This window comes from Pipistrellus hanaki (assembly GCF_964339955.1).
Source record: "Pipistrellus hanaki genome assembly, chromosome: 11".
NCBI lineage: Eukaryota > Metazoa > Chordata > Mammalia > Chiroptera > Vespertilionidae > Pipistrellus > Pipistrellus hanaki.
Genome location: NC_140513.1, coordinates 27,035,852 through 27,063,212, shown reverse-complemented (window position 1 = coordinate 27,063,212; position 27,361 = coordinate 27,035,852). Strand labels below are relative to the sequence as shown.

The 27,361-nt window shown below is 43.6% G+C and overlaps 2 protein-coding genes across 9 annotated transcripts in view; one reads left to right on the top strand and one right to left on the bottom strand.

Annotated features, from left to right (window-relative positions):
• UBAP1 (ubiquitin associated protein 1) overlaps positions 1-21,411 on the top strand; it is a gene marked incomplete at its 5' end in the record, with an annotated part of 36,192 nt that extends 14,781 nt beyond the window's left edge. Inside the window, 5 exons of one of the 4 annotated variants that reach the window (XM_084897990.1) lie at positions 7,675-7,799; positions 12,844-13,779; positions 18,216-18,398; positions 19,585-19,686; positions 20,293-21,411. In XM_084897990.1, coding sequence (XP_084754116.1) covers positions 7,675-7,799; positions 12,844-13,779; positions 18,216-18,398; positions 19,585-19,686; positions 20,293-20,433 — 1,487 coding nt within the window. In that variant the 3' untranslated portion in view covers positions 20,434-21,411. Of the gene's footprint in view, positions 1-7,595; positions 7,800-12,843; positions 13,780-18,215; positions 18,399-19,584; positions 19,687-20,292 lie in introns of those variants that run through there. The other 3 variants (XM_084897991.1, XM_084897989.1, XM_084897992.1) reach the window with 3 other exon arrangements.
• The window catches only part of KIF24 (kinesin family member 24), a 62,327-nt gene continuing 44,138 nt past the window's right edge, over positions 9,173-27,361 (bottom strand). For 4 of the 5 annotated variants that reach the window (XM_084897945.1, XM_084897943.1, XM_084897946.1 and 1 more), the window contains 3 exons: positions 25,131-27,329; positions 23,883-23,976; positions 20,540-23,356 (listed from right to left, as the gene is read on the bottom strand). In XM_084897945.1, coding sequence (XP_084754071.1) covers positions 23,216-23,356; positions 23,883-23,976; positions 25,131-27,329 — 2,434 coding nt within the window. In that variant the 3' untranslated portion in view covers positions 20,540-23,215. Of the gene's footprint in view, positions 11,475-20,539; positions 23,357-23,882; positions 23,977-25,130; positions 27,330-27,361 lie in introns of those variants that run through there. The other variant, XR_014796231.1, reaches the window with a different exon arrangement.

The following is a 27,361-nucleotide window of genomic DNA, read 5'->3' as shown; positions in this document are numbered from 1 at the left end:
CCTGCACGTGCCCCAATGGGGGCTGGGATCCAGGGTTGATTCGGGTCTCCCTGTTGATGAGAGTCAACTCCCACCCTTCAGTCTGAGGGCAGACACTCTACCCACTGAGCCAAACCAGCTATGGCAATCCTCATTTTTAGCTCATTAACTACTTGTCTCACCTGAAAAGAAAAGTTATTTTCCAGAAGTTACTTAAGAGAATCTAAAAAATATTTCAACAAATTATTTTTTCAATATCTGAAAAAAATACCTTGAGATTCTAATTTAGGAAAACATGTCTCTATAATTAATTAGACTTAGTAAAAGTAAACTTCCTCCTTTGAAAGGCCTAACTGTCCAATTTATGACCATTTAGCTAACCTCTAAGGAGGTGCACTTTGCTCTTGATTTAACTTCTGCTAAGATATTGAAATACTTTTTCTGATTAGTAATAAAAAAGGTATTTTATATTTTAGAAAAAGGTTTTAAATGTTCACCTGTTAATGCTTTATAGTGTTAGAGAAGTTGACCATCATTTAATTGTTCTCCTGTATGTCATATGCTGCCACCCTTTTTTCAAGATTTTCTTTTTTGTTTTCAATATTTTGACTATTATGTACCTTGGTGTGATTTCTATGTATTTATTTTGCTTAGCGTTAGCTAAACTTCTGGGGTCTGCGGGTTGATTTTTCTTTTTTAATCACTTTTAGAAAATTTGCAGCCATTATCTCTTATCACATTTCTTCTGCCCCATTATCTTTTTCTTAACCTTTTGAAACTCTAATTACATATGCATTAGATTGTTTGATAATGTTCCAGAGATCTCTTAAGGTTTTGTTTCATTTTTGTTTTCTCTTTGTATTTCTATTCTCTCTCTCTCTCTTTTTTTTTTTTTAATCCTCACTTGGTGATATGTTTTTATTGCTTTTTTAGAGAGAGAGGAAGGGAGAAGGAGAGAAAGAGAAAAACACTGATTGTTTGCCTCCTGAATATACCCCTACTAGGGATCTAACCTGCAACCTAGGTATGTGTCCTGACTAGGGAACATGCCCCTACTAGACAGTAGAACCCACAACCATTTGGTGTATGGGACAGCACTCCAATCAGCTGAACCACCTGGCCAGGCACCATTCAGGTAAAAAAACAATTTAAAAAAAATATATATTTTTTTTATTGATTTTTTTATAGAGAGGAAGAGAGAGGGATAGAGAGCTAGAAACATCGATGAGAGAGAAACATTGGCCTGCTGCCTCCTGCACACCCCCCGACCGGGGATGTGCCTGCAACCAATGTACATGCTCTTGACCGTAATCGAACCCGGGATCTTTCAGTCCGCAGACCGATGCTCTCTATCCACTGAGCCAAATCGGTTTCGGCAAAAACAAAAAAGTTTTTTTAACCTAAGTTCTCTGCTTCTTTCCTCTGCTGAGTATTATCATCTAATTAGTGAATAGCCTGGCTTATGAACTATTAAAATTTTCTTCTCTGATACTGCATTTTTTTATTTCTAGCATCTCCAGTTGTCTCTTTATATTTCCATCTCTGTTGAAATTCCCCTTCTGCTCACACATGTTTATCTTTTCTATTAGATCCTTTAACATGTTTATTAGAGTTATTTTTAAAACTAATAATTCCAATTTCTTAGCCATCTCTGGATTTGAGTCTGATGATTGGTTCCTTTCTTGATGGATCATGTTTTCTTGCTTGTGTGTCTTATTTTTTTTACCTAATAGTGTATATTAAAAAGTTCATTTTGCAGGTTATCTGGCTTGTTTCTGTTGTTAGGGTATGAGTAACATTTCCTTCCTACTTTTTCTAGCAGATCTCTATGTAAGTGTGTGTGTGTGTGTGTGTGTGTTGTGTGTGTGAAAGAAAGAGAGACACACACACACAATCACACACAATCTATATACCTATCTATCTGATTTTGCAAGTGTTACCTGATTTAGCCTTTAAGGTAGTGATTACCCAATCATGAAATTGCAATTTTCCACATAATTTTAAAAAATATATATTTTATTGATTTTTACAGAGAGGAAGGGAGAGGGATAGAGAAGTTAGAAACATCGATCAGCTGCCTCCTGCACTCCCTCTACTGGGGATGTGCCTGCAAACAAGGTACATGCCCTTGACCAGAATTGAACCTGGGACCCTTGAGTCTGCAGGCTGACGTTCTATCCACTGAGCCAAACTGGTTAGGGCTAATTTTGTTTGATCTGTTCTTTTTCAAAACCTATTTGGATAAATTTGAATTAACAGTAAAACCAGAATTGAGCATAATCCATTTGCTTCCTTCTATTAGGAATTTCTCTTCCACATGGAATTGTAGCTTTCCCCCCCCAGAAAAACAAATAGGTCACAAGATCATAAGCATATTAGCAATTTAGAAAGAAAGAGAACAGAATGAAGTCTTCCCGGAATTTATAATGAGTCATTACACATGCAGCCCAGTCTTTTCCACCATGATATAATGCAAAGTGATGTGCAGAACCTGACTTCAAGGACTGCCATAGCCCCAGTTATCAGAGATACACTTTCTTTTTCTAAATTGAACATAGAAAAATGGGCTCAGACGTTTTAGAAAGATTTTCGGTAACAAAGACTGAAACTAAAGGTGTTTGGGGTGAGCCAGGAAATTGTTAGCCACAATGCTTAGTTCTCTGGTCCATATAGGTTGAGTTTTTATTGAATCTATTTAAAAATGAAAATGTATTGAGAAAAAAAGAGAAATTGATGTGTTTAAATATATATTCTGATATGTTGGAAAAAAATGAATAGTTCCTAAGGCATGGTTATATTTGCAAAATATATTCTTTGTAATTATTCAAAATGTTGCTTTTTTTTGTTGCCATCTCTTTAAATGCCTTTTTGTTCTTTATTTCTATCTCCTCCTCCCAATAATTACACAACTTTCAATCCCAGTTAACAAAGTTTAAAGGACTAAGGGAAGGTTAGGGAATGTGCTAAATCACCATGGCATTGACTTTGTTAGTGAAATGAAGCTGATTTTTATTTTATTTACGTTTAAAAAACATTTTTATTGATTTTAGAGAGGGGGAGATAATCATTGATTGCCTGCCTCCTCTATGCCTCACACTGGGTATCCCCTCACTGGGTATCAAGCCTGCAACCTGGCCATGCGCCTTGAGCCTTCTGATGCATAAGTAGATGCTCAAATGCAGAGCCATGCTGGCCAGTCTAAAACTACTTTTTAAAGCAGATACCTGTAACTGGTGCTTAGTTAGATGTTAAAGGTGTTCTAGTTGATTTTGTCTGTCCCTAAACCAGGGCCTAGTTCCATCTATAGAATATTAACCCTTTGCACTCCGCTGTCCCCTCTCAGGGGACATCAGAATTCTAGCATATCACTCGGATGTCCCCTCTCAGGGGACATTGCAGTTTATTAGTGATTACGGGGAATTGAGTTAATTCAACGCACGTTTCGCAAAGTAGCGTCGAGTAGCTGGTAGCCAATGTCCAGAATGGTTCCGAGTAGCTGGTAGCCAATGTCCAGAATGGTTCGGAGTGCAAAGGGTTAAGTCATTGATGTATGCAACACTGTTAGAGTTTCCTAATTGAAAGGTAGACAAGGAAACTGAACAACTTTCTTGAGAGATAGTCTCAGTCTCAGATATCTTTAGTAATTTTTATAGTCTCCCCCAAATTTTTCATTACTATATAATAGAACTGTTTAAGAAAATTTTGTTAGGATTAATGTGGATAGATTTTCTTATACTTGTATATTGTATAGGCCTGTGTTACTATGGGTAGGGTTTTTTTGTAATATGTGTCGTACCTTAAACAAAATACTTAATTTTTTTATTGTTAACTTGATTTTATTTTTTCTAGTACTGCTTAGAAAATGCTAATTTCAACTTTGTTTCCAATTAATCAGGATACTAGCCAAAAATAGACTATTATTTTCAGGAACATTTGAGCACTCATTTTCATGGAAGACAGATAAAAATTGTTTAAAATTAAAAAGAGCTTTGTTTTTAAACTCCATAACATAAAGATTTTATTAGTTGCAGAAGATTTTAGTGTTGTAACCAGCACTTGGTTTTGTTGGCAAGCTAGGTGATGCTAGGTGATTTTTTTTTTTTTTTCACCTGTTACATTTTTGTGACTTTGTCCAGAATTTTATAAATGTGCTGTGTCTTATATGAGTACTCTATTAAAACATTTTCATGACTAGCTTTGTCATTTTAGGTAAATAATTTTGAATTTTAATATTAATTGAATGTGAGTTAGTGTGGGGCTGAGAGTTAAATATGAAAGAAGTAGAAGACCATATCTTCTTTATTTGTTCTTCACTTATTGAGCAAATTTCATCTGCCAGACATTATACTGAACTTGGGGGATGTAGAGATGAGACATTTATCTCTTACTAAGGAACATTCAAATGATCACTTATAGTCTCTGGGGGAAGTACGATCCTCCCCTAGGGGGCATGGAGAAGACAGCTGATCAATGATTCATTCTCATCATTTGATAAATATTGTCAATGGAAACAAAATATTAATAACACAGGTAAGATATGAGGTGGCATGAATTAGGTATTCTGAGATTGAGAAGGGAGGTGCTCATTCTTAAAGGACTAAAATTTTTCAATCAAGTAAATAAGGGTGGGAATGTGATAGCTATTGCCAGCTGAGAAAACAGTACTTATAAGGGTATGACCAACTTGGAAATTTCCCTAGTGTTAATAATTATGCTTATGCCCCAGAAAAATTATTAAATTGAATACTTATGGATTTAATTTGCAAGCTGAATGAGAATGTTTTGATTCCAGCTGTGGGCAGGGGCAGGGAGCAGGGGTCTTCTTCCTGATGGAGGTTGCAGGTGTATCAGACCAATACCTACACAAGATTGGATATGATGACAAGATTACAAATATATCTTGTCCTTGCTAGGTCTTTTAATCTATAGGGTTCTTAAAAGGGAAAGAAGTCATCCTCATGGCAGAGGTCTTTTATTCTGTCTGTTAGGACTCAAGAAAATACACTAGTGTGAGGCATAGAATTAAACCTTATTTTAGTAGTTGCTAATATCTAATCATTGATTGGCTGCCTCCTGCATGCCCGCTGTCGTATGGCCCCCAACTGGCGATTGAGGCCACAACCTGGGCCTATGCCCTTGACCGGAATCGAATCCAGGACCCTTCAGTCTACAGGCCAATGCTCTACCCACTGAGCCAAACTGGCTACAGCCAAAATTCATTTTATCAAGTATGTTTCATTGTCTGTGATGGTCTACCAGTAACTTAGCCACAAATCTGGTCCAGGAAAGAGCCCACTGTCCAGTTTAGAGTGTATAGATCAGGGGTGGGGAACCTTTTTTCTGCCAAGGGCCATTTGTATATTTATAACATCATTCATGGGTCATACAAGATTATAAACTTAAATATTAGCCTGCTATATGTGATCGAACATTTCATTAACCAACCCCTAATGCCTTGGTGGGCTAGACCAAATGATTTCGTGGGCCTTGTACGGCCTGGGTCAGACATTCCACACCCCTGGTATAGGTAATGAGAATCATATAAGAGGCACTCTCATTTTGTCTGACTATATAAATCTGTGATGGTATCCTGGTCTTTCTGTATTATTCAGCTGTGATAGACAAACAACCTTTATTTATTTAAATACTAGAGACCCAGTGCACGAATTTTGTGCACTGGGGTTAGGGTGGAATCCCTCAGCTTGGCCTGTGCCCTCTTGGAGTCTGGGAGCCTTTGGGGGATGTCTGACTGACATCCTTAGCGCTGCCACAGAGGTGGGAGAGGCTCACCAGCCGTGGGAGTGCACTGACCACCAGGGGGAAGCTCCTGAGTTAAGTGCCCACCCCCTGATGGTCAGTGCATGTCATAGCGACCATTCATTCTGCTGTTCAGTCAATTTGCATATTATCCTTTTATATTATAGGATATTTAAAAATATATATATTGATTTTTTACAGAGAGGAAGGGAGAGGGATATAGAGTTAGAAACATTGATGATAAACATCAATCAGCTACCTCTTGCACACCCCCTAATGGGGTTGTGCCCACAACCAAGGTACATGCCCTTGACAACAATTGAACCTGGGACCCTTCAGTTTGCAGGCTGACGCTCTATCTACTGAGCCAAACTGGCCAGAGCTATAGGATATTTTTTAAAACTTATTTCAGAGAGGAAGGGAGAGGAAGAGATAGAAACATCAATAATGAGAAATAATAATTGACTGCCTGCCTCCTCCAAGCCCCCTTATTGGGGATCAAACCCATGCTCTGAACCACCAACCTGGGGATTATCCTGTTACCTGGTTCATAGGTTGATGTTCAACCTTTGAACCACACTGGCCAGGTTGGCAGACAACCTCTAGGGTAGGGGTGTCGAACTCAATCAGAGAAGGGGCCAAAATCTAAAATCCAGCCTAAATCGCGGGCCGAATGGTTTACTGAACAGTCATAAACTGACAATGTCATAAACTGACAGCAGAGTGCAGTGATGACAGCGAAGTGCGGGCCACATTGCAAGGCCTGGCGGGCTGGATTTGGCCCGCGGGCCTTGTGTTTGACACACGTGCTCTAGGGAGTTAAAGATAATCCTAATCTGGTTCCTGTGGTTTTTCTTTTTTTTTTTGTTAATCCTCACCTGAGGTTATTTTTTCCATTGATTTTTAGAGAGTGGAATGGGGAGGGGGAGAGAGAGAAGGGGAAAAACATCTCAGTGAGAGGGATACATTGATTGGTTGCCTTGTCCCTGTGTCCCAACTGAGGTTGGGGATCTAACCTACAATCCAGGTATGTGCCCTTAACCAGTGACCCATAGGTATGTGGTCAGTCAACTACTGAGCAACATTGCTCAGGGCTTTCCTTTTTTCATAAGTGCTGTGCTTAAAATATTTACACATCTATCCAGAATGTAGCCTTGAAAACAAAAACCTAGAGTAATTCTTTATAGTAATTAAAAAGGTTCTTAGGATGGAGGTTCTTTTGTGGAGATTCTATCATCAATTCAACAGTATTTACTAAATGCCCAATATGTGCCAGGCAGTGTTGTAGGTTTTGAGACTAGTGAGTAAAATCATCTTAAGTACTTGCCTACAAGGAACTTACATTTCATTGGGCAAAATAGACAATAAGTATAATTATAAAGTGAGTTATATAATATGTTAGAAGGGAGTGAATGCTATGGGGAAAAGATAGATGGTAACATGGGAGTATTGTGGTAAGGGTGTGGTAGTAATTTTAAATAGGGTGGTCAGGGTAAACCTCACTGAGAGAGTAATATTTGAGCAAATACTTTAAAGGGATAACGGAATAAGTCACATGAATATCTGAGAAGAACATCCCAGATAGAGCAGCCAGTGCAGAATTTGTGACTTGCATTTGAGCGAGTTGTGACTGTGACTTAGTGAGTGTGAGCTAGGAGGCGACTATTAGAGATTGAAGGAAGAGAGGTTGTGAGCATTGAGGAGACCTTTTAGTCCTCTAGTACTTTGGCTTTTACACTATGTATATTTGAAAATAAACCCTATTAAGATCAAATAGGATTTTTCTTTAGAGATCTGGGGTCAGGAGAGAAGGTAAGCAGTCAGAGAAGGAACTTGTAGTCTTAGGATAGCATATATTAATGTTGTATCCTAGCCATAAGTTTATAGCAAAACAAATAAGATTTTTGCTGATATTTTCTACTTTATTTTTGATTGTAGGGACTTTCAGTTACCTTGATGATGTCCCATTTAAGATAGGAGACAAATTCAAAACACCAGCTAAAGTTGGTCTACCTATTGGCTTCTCCCTGCCTGATTGTTTGCAGGTTGTCAGAGAAGTACAGGTAAGTGGTGATATTTAGTTAAAGTTTAGTGCATTTAAAAATTTAATGAGTAAGAATTTGATGTGCAGTGAAATGGAAAAAAACCCATTCTCATATCTGTATTTTTTATAGCTTGTTATTGCTTGGCTTACATTGTGTGTCACACACACATACACACACACACACACACACACACACACACACATGTGTCTATATATCTATTACAGATCTTGTGTAATCTGTTAGATTGTATATTCCTGGAATTCTGTGCCTTGTCTAAAATGAATTCCCATTGCCTATTTTATTTATTTACTTCTTTTCCTTTTCTTTATTAATATCCTCATTATCTCTGTCACTAGAGTTAGATAACATTTCTCTCTCTGTTGTATCTCCCCATTACTGTCTAGTCTATTCATGTTCCCTCCAAACTAGGTTACTAGCAATTTGTTGAATATACTGTGTATATAATATGCTTTTTTTCATGAGCTGTTACTTCCACTTGGGGTATTTTTCTCTTTCTCACCGTACTAAAAGCTGTTGCTCTTCTAGAATTGTGCTGAAATGCCATCTTCTCAAAACCTTTCTCAACCCTCTCATCTTTAAAGCTCAGTTATATATAAATGTATATATAGAATTCTTGAAAACAGCAAAGAGACCGATGTTATACGACTTCCTTTCTTCCTTCGGTACACATTTATTGAATGCTTGCCTTTGAGTGGTGTCTACAAGGCTGAGGATAGAGAGAAATGCCTTAATTACTGTCCTCAAGGAGCTACAGTTTAGAGGAGTCAAGTGGAAAAACAGTCCACTGCTCATTCAAACACTTCTTCCTGTAACTTAAGATTTTTTAAAATAGGTATACTTTTTTTTTTTTTCAAAGTTGTTCTGTTTATGGGGAATTTAATAAGGCATTAGTATGTCATTCTAAAAAGGATTCTTTGTTGTATCTTTTAGTCTATATGCAGTGAGTAAGCATAGTGGGAATATATCAGTTATATTTTTAAAAATAACAGCTTTACTAAGATATAATTCACAAACCATAAAAATCACCCTTTTAAAGTGTGCACATAAGTGGTTTTTGTATATTCAGAGTTGTGTGACCATTATTATGATCTAATTTCAGAGCATTTTCATCTCCCCCAACAAACCCCCCGTGCCCACGAACAGTAGTTACTCCCTGTTTTCCCTTACCCCCCCAGCCCCTCGCAAACACTGTTTACTTTCTGTCTCTATAAATTTGCCTGTTCTGGACATATCATATAAATGGAATAATACAACATATAGCCTTTTATAACTCGCTTATTTCACCTAGCATAATGTTTTCAAGGTTTGTCCATATTGTATGAATGAAATATTAGTACTTCATTTATTTTTATAACTGAATAACTTCATTGTATCAATACCATATTTTATTCATCAGTTGGTACATATTTTAGTGGGTTCTACTTTTTGACTATTAGGAGTAATGCTGCTCTGAACATTTGTATACAGGTTTTTGTGTGGACATAGGCTTTCAGTTTTCTTGGGTATATACCTAGGAGTGGAATTGCTGGGCCACATGGTAACTAACCTGTTGAGGAATTGGCAGACTGTTTTCCAAAATGGTTGCATTATTTTATAATCACACACACACTGCAGGAGGGTTTTAATTCCTCCATATCCTTGCCAGCTCTCATTATATTCTGTAATAGTCTCTTATTGTGGTTTTGATGTACATTTCCTTAATTACTAATGATATTGAGTATTTATATATTTTTGAATACTGAATTGATTGATACTCCTTTTGTGTTTGGAGACTATTGGACCAGAAAGATATAGATTTCCCTTATAATGTTTTACCTTGTTTTGTTTGGTGACTTTTATTTGCAACAACAAGTATTTGGTAAATACCTCTCTGTGTACAGGATACTATTAGCAATATAATTAAAAAACACCTCCATCCTTTTTTTTTTTTTATAATTCTTTATTGTTTAAAGTATTACATATGTCTCCTTTTCCCCCTATTAACCTCTCCCCACCTGTTCCCACCCCCAGCACATGCCCTCACCCCTCTACTGTCTGTGTCCATGCGTTATGCTTATATGCATGCATACAAGTCCTTTGGTTGATCTTTTACCCCACCCCACCTTTGCTTTCCCTCTGAGGTTGGACGGTCTGTTTGATGCTTCTATGTCTCTGAATCTATTTTGTCCATCAGTTTATAATGTTCATTATATTCCACAAATGAGTGAGATCATATGATATTTATCGTTCTCTGACTGGCTTATTTTGCTTAGCATAATGCTCTCCAGGTCCATCTATGCTGTTGCAAATGGTAAGAGATCCTTCTTTTTTATAGCAGCGTAGTATTCCATTGTGTAGATGTGCCACAGTTTTTTAATCCACTCACTTGCTGATGGGCACTTTGGCTGTACACCTCCACCTTTTATTCTCATATTATTCACCACTTCGTTGACAGATTCAGAAAACTTGTTTTGAATGCTGTGAATTTTCTGTTTATTTGATCAGTGTTCACTATACTCATAACACCCAGTAGTAACAAAAAGGGAAATCTAGGCTCTGAGTTCTATTCCAGTATGGGCCAGCTGAAATTTTTTTGTTCTGTAATTGCAGATTATCATTAAATTTGGACTGCATGGGGTCTCCATGGGGAATTTGGCTGTGGTATTGTTGCTGGATCCCTCCCAATACAGAGAAGAATCAGACCTAGAGTCATAGACGGCTAACTTGAAGTTTCCTATAACTTTGCCTTATTTGCTCTTATATAGTAGTATGAACTCCATTTTTCAATTGAAAGTTCATCAAGGGAGCAAGTGGAAAAAACATATATAACCCTTGCCCCCAGGGTCCAGGTGGTAGTGGGAGCCACAGCAGTGGGGGGTGGTCCTTAGTGTAAAGGTTTAGAGTGGATTCTGGTGTCACTCAAGGGGCTGGAATTGCTGTGTCATCCTGTACAGATTGATTAAACTCCCCAAGCCTTCATTTCCTTATCTATAAAATGGGAATAATTAGCTTTTAAAGTTATTGTAAGAATTAAACCAAATAATGCACTTATAATGCTTATTCTGGTTCCTAATATTCCATAATTTATTTATTTATTTATTTTTTACTACTTATTATAGTACACTCAAACCACACTCTTATTTTTTTCACTGTAATATTCCTGTTATTTCCCCCCCCTGTATTTTTCTATGTTCTATATTACTTTAGTAATTAAAAACCAAAAGCTTGGTAAAGGTTTTATTAAAAAGGAAAGACATTTCCGGTTATTTTGGGGAATAAAACATCGGACACCTGTGTTCACAGGCATCAGGAAGTTGGTTACAGCCTCAGTTTTTGTTAGAGGAAACCACTTGCAAAATTGGATTTCCTCCACAGTTACAAACAGCAGTCTTTGCCCAAGTGCTGTTTTCTTACTATGCTGTTAGTGATAGAAAGGAAGCACTGTAATCCCCAGGCGCCTTCCTGATGCCCAGCAGCTGGCTCAGGGGTGTAAGTTAACCTGATAGGCGCATTTCCAGGCTTCTTTTGTGTTGTTTGAAGCTGAAAGGCTTGGAAATGACCAGAGTTTTCTTCTCTTTTCTCTTCTTTCCCCTTCTTTCACTCTTAATGTGTCTTCAACCTTGAACGTGCACACAAGACATTGATTAGCTTTGGTGCTTTAGGGTGAGCATCGGAGGTTTTTTCTTCCTATTCCTGGAGAAAAAAATTATATGGATTTAGTTTCATATAATAGTATATTTTTTCAGGTGTGCAAATGACATTTTTGTAAATTGAGCTGTATACTGTAAGGTATTGTTAAGAATCCATTAAGTAAATTCTTATGCAATTTACTTTGTAAAAATCTTAATTTGAATATGTCTAGATTTAATAAGCAGTTTTCCTGCACTTTGAGTACAATCTACTCATTATAAGTTGATTGTGGTTTAAGAAGCATAGAGTATTTAGTTAGATTGCCTGGGTTCAAATCCAGGCTCTACCTCTTAACAGCTTTATTACCTGGGGCAGTGGTACCTTCTTTAAAGGGTTGTTGAGAAATCTAGAGTCATTACATAAACTCTGCTTCAAATCATGCATGGTACCTTGTAAGTGCTTCTTAAGTGTTAGGGATTATCATCATCCAGCACATGATCTATTAGGACATTTGTGCTAGATAATAGAGACCTTAAGGCCTAAAGCCCAGTTTGCTGCCCATAAGGGACATGTGACATTGCTGGGGAAGTGTTAGAGCAAGGGTGAAATCATCTGGCCCGCAGGCCATATCAGGCCTGTGGAATCATTTGGTTGGTCTGGCCTTGCCAAGGCATTAATTAAATGTTTGACCAAATATAGCAGGCTGATTTTAAAAAATATATATTATTTTTTTATTTTTTTACAGAGAGGAAGGGAGAGGGATAGAGAGCTAGAAACATTGATGAGAGAGAAACATTGATCAGCTGCCCCCTGCACACTCTTCACTGGGGATGTGCCCGCAACTAAGGTACATGCCCTTGACCGGAATCGAACCTGGGATCCTTCAGTCTACAGGCCAACACTCTATTCACTGAGCCAAGCCAGCCAGGGGAAGCAGGCTAATTTTTAAATTGATAATTTTGTATGGTCTGCGAATGATGTTACAAATATACAAATGGCACTGGGCAGAAAAAAGGTGCCTCATCCCTGGTTTAGAGAAAGATTAAAGCTATTGTGGTCACATGTGCTCTGCATCAAATGATAGAGACAGATCTTTGTAAAACTTCAGAGGAATATGTCATCAGCAAAGCATCATAGAGGAGGCTGGCTGAGCTTTAAGCCACCAATGAAGAAATCTAGGAAGGGACATTGCCTGAGGGGAGAGAAGCAAGGGCATGTCACTGTAATTTTCGGCCTGGTGCATAGGACTAGAGGTGTGGGAGCTCTTTTTAGTTAATTTCTAGAAGTAATCTGGGAGCATACTTGATTAAATCCTATACGATTAGGAAGCCTTAGTCTTCTTGAGTGCAGATCATCCAGTACACCTGAAATGCTGCATTGGGAGGGGCAGCCACTTAGGTTCACATCTTCTTTCTCTGATATATCTTTGCAGTATGACTTCTCCTTGGAAAAGAAAACCATTGAGTGGGCTGCAGATATTAAGAAAATCCAAGAAGCCCAGCGGGAAGCAGAGCGGAAGGCTGAAGAAGCAGAAGCTAAAGTGAATTCTAAGAGTGGCCCAGAGGGCGATAACCAAATGAGCTTCTCCAAGACTCACAGTACCACCGCAATGCCACCTCCTATTAACCCCATCCTTGCCACCTTACAGCACAACAGCATCCTCACCCCGACTCGGGTCAGCAGCAGTACCATGAAACAGAAAGTTCTCAGCCCACCCCACACAAAGGCAGATTTCAATCCTGCTGACTTTGAGTGTGAAGAAGACCCATTTGATAATCTTGAGTTAAAAACTATTGATGAGAAGGAAGAACTGAGAAACATTCTGGTAGGAACCACTGGACCCATTATGGCTCAGTTACTGGACAGTAACTTGCCTAGAGGCGGCTCTGAGTCTGTGTTACAGGATGAAGAAGTCCTGGCATCCTTGGAGCGGGCAACACTAGATTTCAAGCCTCTTCATAAACCCAATGGCTTTATAACCTTACCACAGTTGGGCAACTGTGAAAAGATGTCGCTGTCTTCCAAAGTGTCCCTCCCCCCCGTACCTGCAGTAAGCAATATCAAATCCTTGTCCTTCCCCAAACTTGACTCTGATGACAGCAATCAGAAGACAGCCAAGTTGGCAAGCACTTTCCATAGCACATCCTGCCTCCGCAATGGCACGTTCCAGAATTCCCCAAAGCCTTCCACCCAAAGCAGTGCCATTGAGCACAGTGGGCATCAGAGTCTTGGGCTTTCAACTTTGAACTTGGACAGTGGCACAGAAGTGCCAGCCCTGGCCCCTTCTGATATGAAATCCCAGATGCCTTCCCTCTCTGTCTTGTCTGTGTGCACAGAAGAATCATCACCTCCAAATACAGGTTCCACGGTAAGTCTTAAATCCCCCTAAGCTAAAGCTCCAAAGAGTTTTAAATTCTATTTAGCAGTTGACATCCTCACATTCTTCTTTTCAAGGTGTAGGGCAAGATGGGCCTGACCAAATGGACCTTGCTTATACTATAAGTATATGTAGTTCTGGTTTTTCCTGAGGACAAGGATTATTAGCTCTCCACCTACCCTGGTTGATGTTGGCTTGTTCCTGCCTGCATATTTTGGTGTTTTCCTGCCTAATCAATTTCTTTTCTGTGCTGCATATCTTGCGTTTGCATTTTTTTAAAGGCTTTCTTTTTTTTTTGTATCCTTTAACTGTTTCGTATTGCCTTCTATTTTTAAAAAAATATATTTTATTGATTTTTTTACAGAGGGGAAGAGAGAGGGATAGAAGAGTTAAAAACATCGATGAGAGAGAGAATCATCAATCAGCTGCCTCTTGCACACCTCACTGGAGATGTGCCTGCAACCAAGGTACATGCCCTTGACCGGAATCGAACCTGGGTCCTTTCAGTCCGCAGGCCGACGCTCTAGCCACTGAACCAAACCGGTTTCGGCCCTATTGCCTTCTTTGTTTTTTGTTAAGATTGCTTGGTACTCTTCATTATATCTTTTCCCTGCCTCATCCTGTCTTGAAATTTATGTGTACCATGGTTCTGCCAGTTTGTGGTGTTTCTCCAGACTGGGTGTTGCTTTAGTACCTGGGAGATAATTTGTATTGGAAGTCCAAGAAAAACATAGAAATTTGTTACTTTAAACCCAATGGTTTTAATGGTGCAATTCCTTTTTTTCTTTCTCTGCTAAGAATTTTGCAGTTTTCTCCAAAGGGAGTGAGAGGGGAAGGTGGGAATTTAGATTTAATGTTGAAGTATGGGTTGATAAAAGAGGTGCATCTTGTATCATCTTTTAGAAAATCTGGTTTTGTCACATACACAAAAGTTTCATGTGCGGTGAGCTTACTTTGTCACAGAGTGTATGCTTAGCTCTTGATGTGGTTGTTTCGACAACACAGAATAATACATTGTTGCATTCTAGGATAGAAACCATGGAAGTCCAAGAACTTTCTGCTGTACAGTCCACAGATTCTTAAAATGACAGCCTATCAAAGACAGTATTTAGAGCCAGAAAGGAGCCTGATTGTATTGTTGGGCTATCTCTCAGACACCATAAGAGGCCTGCTATTAGTTGGTCAAAGGATGAGCCTTGGCCTGCACAGTGAGAGTAAGTTCCCAGCAATAGCAATCTTGGTAAATTATTGTCTCTGTGTCAGTGCTTCTATTGTCAGCTCACTGCTGCTGATAAATTTCCATGGGCCCTAGCTGGTTTGGCTCAGTAGAAGGAGTGTCCACCCTTGGACTAAAAGGTCCCAGGTTCAATTCTGGTCAAGGGCACATAACCTCAGTTGCAGAGGCAACCAGTTGTTATATCTTTCTCATATTGATTCTTCTCTCTCTGTCTCTCCCCTACTCCCTTTTACTATCTCTAAAAATCAATGGAAAAATATCCTTTGGAGAGGATTCACACAAAAAAACTACACAAGTACTCTGGTGCTACCTTCTAGGAATGGGCTTTTGTACTAATTCCTCCTGGTTCATTATTGGGCTGTGGTCAGCAGGGTACTCCTTCATGATATACTGTGTGTGTGTTTGTGTATAATTTAAAGAGAAATCCAGTTCCTCAGAGGAGACTTTAGGGGGCACTCTGTTGGCTCCCCAGGACAGTATTTCTTTAAAAAAATTTTTGTTGATTTCAGAGAGGAAAGGAGAAGGAAATAGAAACATCAATATGAATAATTGATATGCTGCCTCCTGCACACCCCCTACTGGGAACTGAACCTGCAACCTGGGCATGTGCCCTTGACCGGAATTGAACCCAGGACCTTTCAGTCTGCAGGTGGAACTCTATCCACTGAACCAAACTGTCTAGGGCAATATACTGTATATTTTAGAAATTAAATGCACTCTGGGAAATATTAGGGTTCCTCAGATACTCCCCTTAAAGTTGTAGCAACCATTTAGATGAACTAGTGACAGCTCTTTCTCAAACCAGAATACTCATCATTCTTTGATCCATCTGATGGTGAAGTTTCTTTTAGATCCATTCGTTTTAGGGTGGGAGGGGCACTGTTTCTTGCTGGCCTGAGGACTTGCTACCTTCAAGGGCCCAAAGAAACAAAACTGTTCTCTAAGGAAGTCAGGACCCTTACCCTCAGGGAGCAAAGCCTAGTTTCCATCCTGGCCCTCTCTCTTAGTTATAAGTGTTTGAAACCCACTATGAGAACCTTTCTCTGTGAGAGAAGCTCTTTTCTCTAAGATAGTGACTCGAGGCCAGAGGGAAGTGATGGTGTGGTCAACAGGGCTGTACACTCACTTCCCTTAGGAACTCCCAGGGAAGTATTCCTGGAATTTGGTTCTTGTTGGCTATTTTAGGCCCAATGTTTGGGTCTTAGTTTTCAGATTTTGACTTCATGTTTTAGTGCTTATATAAACTAACCTTAATAGTTGAGAAATCCATGGGATCATCTTGAGAGAACAAGCTTATAATGTGCCTTTATTCTGAGTCAGTATAAAACTGCCTGACTTAACTCTAGTCAGTGTCTCTTCCCACTATTCGTGCTAATAGTTAAACTTCACTATAGGTTGAAAGTTAATTGGCTTTGAGGGGAACTCTACAAAATGTCAACATGTGGAGGTCTTTGTGGCTGCTATTATTTCTCCAGAGAATTGTGCTTGAGGGCTAAGGAAGCTTGGGTAAGGCTTCTATCGACTTTTATTTAATCCCCATTTTGGTTCTTGTCTCTCTCTGCTGTATGCTATGCCTGGTGTCTTAACCTTTTTGTTGTTTGGTTCTCATTTTCTAGAGACTAAACCTTCTGCCTCCTGTGGAGGGTGAAGATGGGTGGGAAAGGTATTTATTGCCTGAGGTTTTTACTGCTCTGAGCACTCATTTTGGGCTCTTGCTTTATTCCATCAGTACCTCTTGCTTCCAAATACTGAACCCCTCTCCTGTCTCTCACTTGTAATTGCCTTTTAGCTTCAGATTTTTCCCTGCTGTTTCGTTTCTTTGACATTAAAGGTTAATAGTTTTCATTGTTTTATTATTTTAGTAGGCTTTGGGGAGGATCAGTGTTAGTTTGCTGTTAAAATGAAATTTTAATATACTTCCGTTTTTCAACTGATGATCAGACCATGTGTCAAGCCCATATAGCGAGGCCCCCAGGATTCAGAAATGCCTGGTAACTAACCTCTGGGAGCTCACATTAATATAGTTTGATGTGAAAAGTACTGTGCCACCAGTGTGATCAAAATACTGTTTGGCTGTTGGTATTCTGGTGCCCAGGCAGAGTCTGACCCTGGGGAGACAATCTTGGGGCGTGCAAAAGTGGCCAGATTAGTGTGATCCAGTCCCCATGATCTGTGTATTGACTCCTATAACCTAATGACTGAGCCCTGTGCCTGTGGGTTAAATGCTTGAGTGGAAACAATGGATTTTGAGGCCTGTAATCTTGGCTTTTTCTAGCTGACTTTGAGAAGAGCATCTGGTTTTAGCTCTATAATTTTGAACTTGCTTGTAGGACAGCAGACTCCCTGTCTCCTAACCCCATAACCACATAAAAAATAAAGAAACATTTGTTGAAACATTTTTCGTGGTTCTTGGGAGATGGGCCAAACTGCAGAACAGCTAGTGACCTTGTTCCCATGGAAGTTTGGTCCTTTGGCCTTCATGCCTTGGGCCTGAGTCATTGTCAGAAGTGATGGGAGGAGTTAGCTGTGGGATTCTGTCCAACAGCGAAGGCCGGGTTAGTACGACGGGGTGGCAGGGAGCAGGCTGCCTGTAGTCAGAGCATTCCACATTCCAGTCCTTGAGGCACAGCCTGGGGTGGCTAATATTCCTTCAGCCCTGGCTCTGTAAGGACAGCAGCTCTAGCAGGGAATTGAAGCATAGTGTGGGGCAAAGATGGACTACCCTCAAAGCTCTGGGTCCCTGAGCTGGCCATGTGTGAGCAGACCAGTGAAAGAAATGAGGATAGAGACCTTGTTGGAAGAGGCAGCTCCAGACTCTGGAGCTCTGGAAAGAAACCATAGCAGCCAGCTTGGGCTTCAGTCCTGTGGGCAGTCTCAGAACTTGAGGCTTGGAGGATTTGGGTATGGATGGGCATGTGATTCTCATGCTTTCTCATTCTGCAAGGTGGGGTGGGGTAGAGGACAGCCGCACTATGTCTTGCCAGCTTCTCTCTCCGTAGCTGGAGCTCCCCTACCCCTCTTCATTCCTCTTCAGGACGTCTGCCCAGCAACCTGGCCCTTTCTCCCAGGTAGTCTGCTTCAACCGGGGCTTTGATTAGAGTCAAAAGTGGCAAACACCTAAACTGGGTCATTTCAATAACATGTCTTCTGGGGTCCACATCTTGCCTTGATCCTGTTTCTCCTCCACTAGGCCACACCTCCTAATTTCTCAATGTCACAAGTGCCCAACACTCCCAGCTGTCCCCCGGCTTATTCTGAACTGCAGATGCTGTCCCCCAGTGAGCGGCAGTGTGTGGAGACGGTGGTCAACATGGGCTACTCCTTTGAGTGTGTCCTGAGAGCCATGAAGAAAAAAGGAGAGAATATTGAGCAGGTGAGCATTTGGTTGGTGGGGAAGGGAAAGTGAGGTGGTGTGTGATCAGCCAGAGATGTTCAGTCCTCTGGAGCTGAAGTAGTATTCTGCCTCTGTCCGGAGCCCCTCAGACTTACAGCATCAATGTCTGTTCCTGTGAGTTTGGGGGACTCAGGCACTTTCTTGGGGGAAACAGCAGCAGTGTTTCTGCTTTGGGGCTGCTCTGGAACCTAGGCTGTAGGAAAATCTTGGGAGTATTGGAGCTGTTGGACTATTATCCAACTCCTCTCCCTCTTCTGCTCCTCCTGAGAGCGCATCCTAGGGTTAAGTTATGGTCAGATTTCTTCCAAAAATTTTTATCGTGTCATAGTTGCCCAGGGAGTTCCAAAATAGGGTACCAGAGTCTTAAACCTTAGATGCATTTTCTGACTTGAGCCATTTCTTTTTAAAAATAATTCTTATTGAAATGATTACTATATGTTCCCCCTTTTCCTCCCCATTGACCCCCTCCAGTTCTCCCCAGGCCCTCACCACCCCATTTTCTGTGTTCAGGGCCATGCATATATGAACACAACACCCACGCCTTCTCCCGGAGATTCCACACCGTGTTCCATACTTCCATGTCTCTGGAGCCACTCCATTCATCAGTTTATTGCTCAGATTCTACATATGATGACTCAAGCTATTTCTTAGAGGAATACCCTGCCCAGGCTGTGGAGTTTATGTTCTAGAACTGTGGTCGGCAACTGCGGCTAGCAAGCTAGCTATATGTGGCTCTTTGGCCCCTGGAGTGTGGCTCTTCCACAAAATATCACGGCCTGGGCAAGACTATTTTGAAGAAGTGGCCTTAGAAGTTGTTTAAAAAATTTGGCTCTCAAAAGAAATTTCAATCGTTATACTGTTGATATTGGCTTGGTTGACTAATGAGTTTGCCAACCACTGTTCTAGGAGATATGAGTCAGCTATGACAGGAATTCGTTTAAAAAATGGCTACTCATGTTTAGAAGGGTGTGCCCGTCTGTTCAGCAGATAGTCACTGAGGTCCTGTTGCGTTGAATACAGTTCAAGGCACAAAATCAAGTCCTGTCCAGGATCTAATAGCCAGGTTTGGGAGATGTCACACTTGCTGGCTTGTGTAAGACTCGTGGGAAACAAATAGGAGTGGCAGTAGGTGCTTAGACTTCTTGATTTTTCCCCCCCGCCTTAGATTCTCGACTATCTCTTTGTACATGGACAGCTCTGTGAGAAGGGCTTCGACCCTCTCTTAGTGGAAGAGGCTCTGGAAATGCACCAGTGCTCAGAGGAAAAGGTAGGAAACTTCGTGCCCTCTGGAAAGAAGAAACAATATAATCGGGTTCCCCTCACCCCACAGTACCCTTTCCCTACCAGTGACTGCAAGCAGAGACAGTTGAAGCACAGAATTTCCGAAATGTCCAGATACGTTAGCTTTGGCTCAGGTGAAACGTTGGGTTGAAGACGATATCTGGAATTCCAGAGAAGGGAAGGAGAAAGTGATCTGGACTTACAAAGCGTACTTTTGGATGACTAGGAAGATTGTTAGTCACTGCCTAGTCTGCTTCTGGGTTCAGTAAATTGCCTTGGTGGAACTGTGAATGTGGGTGGTGGGATTGGAACAAAGGTTAGTAAGAGTTGGCACTGTGGCATCAAGCTGTCGGTCCCAGCTTCTTCCATAGCCCTACCCTGCGGGCAGCGGTTGCCATTCGGTGGTCTGCAGACCACTGGTGGTCTGTGAGGTCCGAAAGGTTGGCGACCACTGTGCTAGGGGACCTCAGAGAGGCTCAGATGGCTGGTGAAGGATACAGACCCCCCCAAACAGCCCCCTACACGTATATTTCTCCACTCCGCTGTGTGGCCAGACCCCTTCCTTTAATCTGTACTCTCTTCTGTCCCTTAGATGCTGGAGTTTCTTCAGTTAATGAGCAAATTTAAGGAAATGGGTTTTGAACTGAAAGACATTAAGGAAGTTCTGCTCTTACACAACAATGACCAGGACAATGCTTTGGAAGACCTCATGGCTCGGGCCGGAGCCAGCTGAGACCAGGCCCTGCCTAAACCCTGCCACGGAACCACCCCTGCAGGAGGCCCTGAGCAGCCCACCTGTGGGGAAGGAGAAGGGGCACATGTCCAGATTTTCTTTTGGGGGTGGAAGGTCAGATGTGGAGACTGTCTGCCAGTCTCTATGAGCCTAGGCCCTGAGCTGGGGAGAAATGGGGGAATATTTGGGCATGTGAATGCCCTTAGAACCGTCCTGGCTCCTTCTGTATTAAATATATTTGTATTTTGAGAAGTGTCCTTCCCACCGCGGCCCCCCAGAGATGCCTCTGGTTTTTCTGGCGTATGCCCTTAGCTGAAACCTGGGCTGGCTGCCAAAAGGAGCCAGGGACAAGCGGCAGGAGGCCCAGACTCAGTGCTGCTTTGGGGCTAGTTGCTTCCCTCCCCCGCATTGGTGGACTGAACTGTACTACAGGTTGAGTGCAATTGAAAGGTTCTTCCAGGGTTTTATTTTCCTCCCTTTTAACAAAGTCTCTTAGTGTTACACTGGTTCTGCAATGTCACTGAGGTGCAAAGAATGCCCTTTTCCCCATGGGGCCCTGAGTTTGCCTCTTCTGCTAGGCAGTTACCATGCTTCCCTGACCCCGCCTGTTTCTTTGGGTTTGGATTGGACCACAATCCTCTGGGGGCTACCAGGATCTTAGAGCCCCCTGCTCTAGGAAACAGTTGTCACATTAAGAAATCATTGGCCCCTTCCCAGCACACTGAGTTGGGGAGAAATGGGCTATGATTTAGTTGCCCAGCACTAACTCCACCTCAGTTCTCCTTGGAGAACAGCCTCTCCCCTGCTCTAGGATGACACAATGAATAACAGCTAGTCATAGAAATCAGTCTCTGGTTTGTTTTGTATTATGCTGTACATCATTAAATATCTAAATACGAAGGATATACAGTCTTGATGAATCTAAAGTAATTTGCTAATAACTATTTTGATTCTTCAGAGAAAACTAATAAAAAATCTAAAAAGTATGTCCCGCTATCAACTCCTTTATTGCTAAGGGCTATTTTACGTGTGTGTGAGTTTCCTGCTTAGATTTGCTTGCTGGGGATGAAACAGGACCTAACCACTTTGTCACTTCAATACTTTCTTCCTACTCTAGGGGCCTGTGGGACCCAGGAGCTGGCCCTCCAGTTTGCCCTGGTTTTGGTTCACAAAGGCAGGCCGAGAGGAAGACCTGTTTAAACCTGACCTAGCTTGGTCTCTGGACCAAGGACATATGCCTTCCTGTGAGACTGGCTGTTGAGGTGAGACAGGCTGGGCCTTTGGGGTAATTTACCCAGAAATGAGGAAGAAGTCCTTCTTCCTGTGATCCCATTTATGGACTCCGCCACAGGTAGGACTGGATGCAAACTGTTGCACCAGCTCTCTCAGTGGTGCTGTTGTAGCTGACAGAACTAGATTTATCCCTAAAGTTTCTTCTTCTTTTACCTAAAATTGTCCTATAGTCCCTCTTGTGCTCTTGGGTGGAGGTGGGTTTAATTCTTTTAGTGATCACTTAAGGGACTGCAGAGCCTTTGGGCCAGGAAGCACCAAAGTGGAAAGAGGCTGCCCCCTTGTGGTCAGATCAGGCGTGGCCAGAGGTTGACAAGTTGACAAAAGGTAGCAGGGCTATAGTCTCAGAAAGCCAGCTAGCCCCTCTTCTTTTGGCCTTTAAAAATTAATTAAGCCCCCTTTTTAAAGCCATTAAAAATTATTATCTGTAGCAACTAAAACTTTCACAGTATAATTTTTCAGGGCCAAGGCTGTGACACACGAATCTTGATCTGACCCATGGTGGCCTTGGCAAATGATGGCCACCTGGAGGCCACTTTGCATTTCTTGTCTTAAGCTTCTTCCTGCTAAAATGATAGCAAGCAGAAGACTGTGTAAAAATTCTGCTTCAGAGTCTCAGACTGTTGACTAAAATACTCATTGCCAAGATACTGAACACAGGCTATTTTGAGAAGGGGGAGTAGAGCAGGGTTTTCTGGATGAAGGTAAGCTAGGAGATGGACTTGCCTGAGAACCACCAGCTCTTCAACTGTTCCATGAGTGGGTGTGGTGGGTGAGGAGTCTCAGATTGGAGGCAGGGAATGCCAACAGGATTATGAGGGCTTTTGGGGCTTGTAAAGGCTGATCATCCCAGCAAAAGGCAGAGATGGACAAAGAACTGGATTGCAGAAAGGGAGAACCGAAAGCATAAAGTCTGTCTCACATCTTCTGCTGTTAAAGAAAGACACAGCAAGTCAAAGTTTATTCATTTTACATTTCAAAAGCCAACTTAACCCCCAAATAATGGGGCAGAGCTCACCCTGCCCCTGCCCCTGCCCCACTAGTATCAATGTTTTCGTTTTTGGCTCAACAACAGGCACAGAACCCACCTGATAAAGCTCCTGGGCTGAGCATGTTATCTTCCCCAGCTTGTAACCTCTGGCCTGTAGGTTTCCACTGACCACCCATACTCTTAGTTTCAAATTCAGAAACATCTATAGGGTTGTCACGTGTGTTTCTACAGACAAGGGGTTAGTAAGACAAATTCTCTTCCAGCCTCAAAGAAAAGTGAGGCACATTAAGATGCTCCAGTACTTGGAACTGAAGGATAGAGGCTTGTCCCTGAGAGAGGAGCAGGGGCCCAGCCTAGGCCCCGCGTGGCTGTGGAGAGGCAGGCATGGGCAGGACCAGGGAGGGGGTTCTGATATCCGTACGATCTGGCAGAAGCCCCTTCAAGCCCTGAGAACCTAGCGCAGGCTCGGGCTGCCCCCACCATCCCATACTGGATCTTGCTCTAAGACACCACTGTCCTCTCAGGGGCCTCAGACAGCCTATGGCAGGCCAGGTATAACTGCAGCTGGTTCCTCAGACTCTGGATGCACTTGGACTTCAGAACCATGATTTCATCCAACTGGGTGACAAAATCTTCAAAATCCTGAGATAGGAAACAAAGGACAAATGGTGCTGTTGCTGGACCTCTCCCAGACCTGCTTTTTTTCTTGCAGGAAAACTTCAGAGCCCAGGCCCTCCAGCTGGAAAACCTGCAGCTTAGTTCCTATGGCACAGGGTGTGTCCCACTTCTCTGCATTTGGGACACTTTATATACAGACGTATTTTTCAGGGTAGCGGGTGTTTTTGCAGAGAAGTACTAGTCTGCATGTGGCTCACGGTTACTGTCACAAGGAGGGCCCCAAGTAAGCCACTGGGAAGGCAGAACGGTGAAGGGTAGAGGCCAGAAACGTTTTAGACTGGGACTGGGGAGTGGAGCATCATCTCCCGCCTGTCCTTGTACTCCCTGAAGCTATCCCAGAGGAGTGCAAGAGGAGGCCCGAGGCCTCAACAATGGTTAGCGTGTGGCGCAGACCCCTACCCCACATCTAACCACGGCAAACAAAGCTGACCATCATATTACTACAGACTAATGGCCACCAGCCCCTGAGTGTCCAGCCAAGGTCACTTACATTAGGAGCCAGCTGGCTCATCAGCATCTCCTCTTTGAAGCCCAACTCGGCCATTTCATCCAGCTGTTCCTGGTGTGCTCGGATGACCACCTGCCTGGGAACACCAGAGGGGATGCTGTGAACCTCGGCCTCCCATCTCTCCTGGGTAGCTTTTAGGAGCTGAGCCCCATTTCCAAGCCAGGAGCTGGCGCTACCCAAAGTGGTCAAGGCTTTGACAAGGACCCACTCACCCGACCTTCTCCCCTCTCACCTGTTCTCAGGACTTGTCAAGAGACTAGGAAATACCAGTGAGAGACGGGGCTTCTAGAGCTGTCTCCTACCTCCCAGATACACTAAGCTTCTCTGCAGAAAGGATCAAGGTAGTGCCACTCCAGCTGGCATACTTGGCACAAGGTAGAGCCTGCTGTCTAGCCTGCTGTCATTTCTACTTCTGGGGGGTCCAGGACCAAAACATGAGTATTTGACCTAGAAGCCAGGGGATCTGCCTTTTGCCAGACCATAGTGATGAGTAGAGACCATGGAGACAACCAGATTGTCTACCAAGGAGAGGCAGGCCCCCCTCCCCTGTATGCCTCTGTCCATAGCCCTGGCCTGAGCATCTGCGAGTAGCAGACAGACAGCTGGCCTAGGTAACAGGAGCCCCAACAAAGGGCTGTATCCTCTAAAGGAAGTACTTGTTCACCCTGCCCTCCAGCTCTGAGGCTTCTGATACTGTGAGGCCGTCTGCTAGATCTTCCACCTCCTTTCTTTCACATCCTCGGAGGCTGTTATCGCATCTCTGCTGCACCATCCACACACAGTATCCTTTGGGGCAAGCAGCACAATGACAGCCCCACCCCATTTTTACTTTCCCTACCTTGGGAGGTACCCAACCTGAGCTTTGAGGGCACGACACCACAGCTAATGGGTTGCTGGGCAATGCTTCTGGGACCACAGACCCAACAGAACGAAGAGGATTCTGATCTCACCAGAGGCCATAGGCCTGCTTATGGGGACAGGTCCTCCCCTCTCACATCTGTTTTCCCAGGCAGAGGGTCCACCCACCCTGGTAGGCCTGCTCCAATACGTTTTATTCCTATCAGGTGCATCTAGACAGATTTCCTTGAAAAGCTGAACAAAGCCTTTCTCTGGCTGCAGTATAGCTCTGACACAGCTAACCATAGCCATTCCCAGAATAGGTAAAACATTAAACGGGGGTGGGAGAGGGTGCCAAAGGAGCTCAGGTCTCAGGGCGAGAGTCCGACTTACTGTGCGTGCCCCAGGGTGGGCTGGTGCAGTGTCCCGGCGGTCTTGGGAGAGCCTGGCCTTCCTAAGCACCTTCGGACTGGCCTATGTTTGAGCCACGCAGTGTCCTCACTGTAACAGGGCAACTTGATGGAGTCTATGGACAAATCCAGCTCCCGCCAACCGAGCCCTGCCAGATGCTCTCTCTCCTGAACCCAGGGCTGCTCAGCCACACCACTGCTTCCTGTTTGTGCGGTGGGTGCAGGCTCACAGTGGGGTCCTCCTGCATGTATGGTGGGGAAGGGCTTTCCTGAGAAACCCTGGGAACTGTTCAGTGCTGCCTCCTCGGCACTGGCATCGTGCTGTTCACTAGCCACATGCTTCAGGGAGAGAAGTGCAGTCCCTCTGCTCTGGTTGCCCTCTCCCAGGTCAGCCTCCCTGCTGGGCAGCTTGTCAGGTGGGTACTGACGGATGGGTGATGGGGACAGGGCTGGCAGAGCAGCACCAGGCTTATTGTCAGGGGGAGATGATGAGAGCCACAGGTGCCCACTTGTCAGAGACATTGGCAGGACTACCTCTTGGTCACCAGATGACACTGTGTGGCCCACAGCTGGCCCCTCTGTGCCCGCTAGGCTGTGTGTAGCCCCGTCCTGGGCTGGCTGGTCCAAGGGAGGAGGGCCCTCATCGTCGGGGTTCTCCAGGAGGGACACAGTGAGGGGAGCCATCAGCCCAGAGGCAGAGTCAGAGCACATGCCCAGCTCCTCCTGAGAGTCTTCTCCTCGGAAAGGATGACTGGTTTTCATGGTTCTGGTTGCCACATTTAGGCTGGCTTCACCGAGTTCCTTCAGAGGTATGCCATCTGTGTCTCTTTGGTCTGGGGACCCAGCAACAGCAATGAGGGAGAGTGAGGAAGTGAAATCCTCTTCCTTCAGGGCTGGTGAGCTGCCCTCGGCCTGTCCAGGATCGTCACTTCTGAAGGCATCCTGTTTGAAATCCGAGGCTGAGCCACTGCCCCTTTTCAGGTTATAAACAAAGTCTCCCTGTGAGCAGTAAGGCCTCTCTGCCAGGGTGTCCCTGGGAGAAGGCCCTGAGGAGGAAGAGTCCTCCTCTTGGCTCCAGTCCAAGGGCACTTTACTTGGGCCGTGGCCGTGATCACCTGCTGCTCTTCTGTGGCTTGTGGGATTCCTGGCGTACATCCAGCTTCCAGTTAAATTCTCATCACCCTCTAACCTGGGGCTGAAAAGCAGACTCTGCCGCCTTTCAGGCCCTGGTTCTCTCTGATGAAGGAAGAAGGAGCCTTCGCTGTTCTCCAGGGTGTTCCTGCGCTTCGTGGTCCTCTGACTGGAGACATGAGAGAAGGAATCTTCACTGAAATCGCTGTCATCAAGGTCCTCAGCTTGGGCTCCATCATGACTCTCAGAATAAGAGTGCAAGGGAGGAGGGGTCTCGTTCTGGAGCTGCCCCTCTCGGGGCCTGTACTGGCATAAGAGCCTTTCTAGTGGTTGGTACTTTAACTTCTGTTGGAAGAGAGGTGGCTGCTGGAACTGCTGGTGATAAAAGCGCAAATGCTCCTCCCTCTCCTTCTGATGTGGAGGGATGCTGGTCCAAGCTTCAGAAGCAGGCCCAGCAGGCGTGTCCCCCTTGCCGCCCTGACTGCACTCTGCTAGGTGGTGGACATTGCCAGAGGAGTGCGCAGCCCGTGACACAAGCTGCTTCTGCACTGGCTGCACAGTCTGCACTTTCTTGCACTTGTTGGTCAGCTTACCGTGCACCAGGTCTAGTCCTGGGCCAGGGGCCCTGCTTCCGCACCCGAGGGCAGTTCTGTTGCCGCTTTGGTTTTTCTCACAGCACAACGAAGCCGGCTCTTCTTCCCTTTTTTTGGCTGGCTGTCCAGACTGCACAGCTCCTTTGACAGGGCTGGTCTGAAGGACCCACTCCCGAGGACTCCCTCTGGAACTGCCCTTTTTACCGGAGCCTTTGGGCACAGAAGTGAAAGGGACGTTTGGCGAGTGGCTGGCCAGAGGACGGGCCTTCCCTCTTGTGGAGCCGGGTGCCGCCGGGAGTGACTGCTGAAGCCCCAGCTTGACTTTTTTGGGAGAACACTTATCCCCCGACAGGGCCACAGGGGAGTTCTGAATTCGTTTTGGAGAAGCGTTTCCAGTTGTCCGATTTCGACTGGCAGCTGAAGTGCAACATCTGATGCCTTTCTTTAGTTCTTTGACCCTGTAAAGGACCACTTTATGTTAAATGTGATT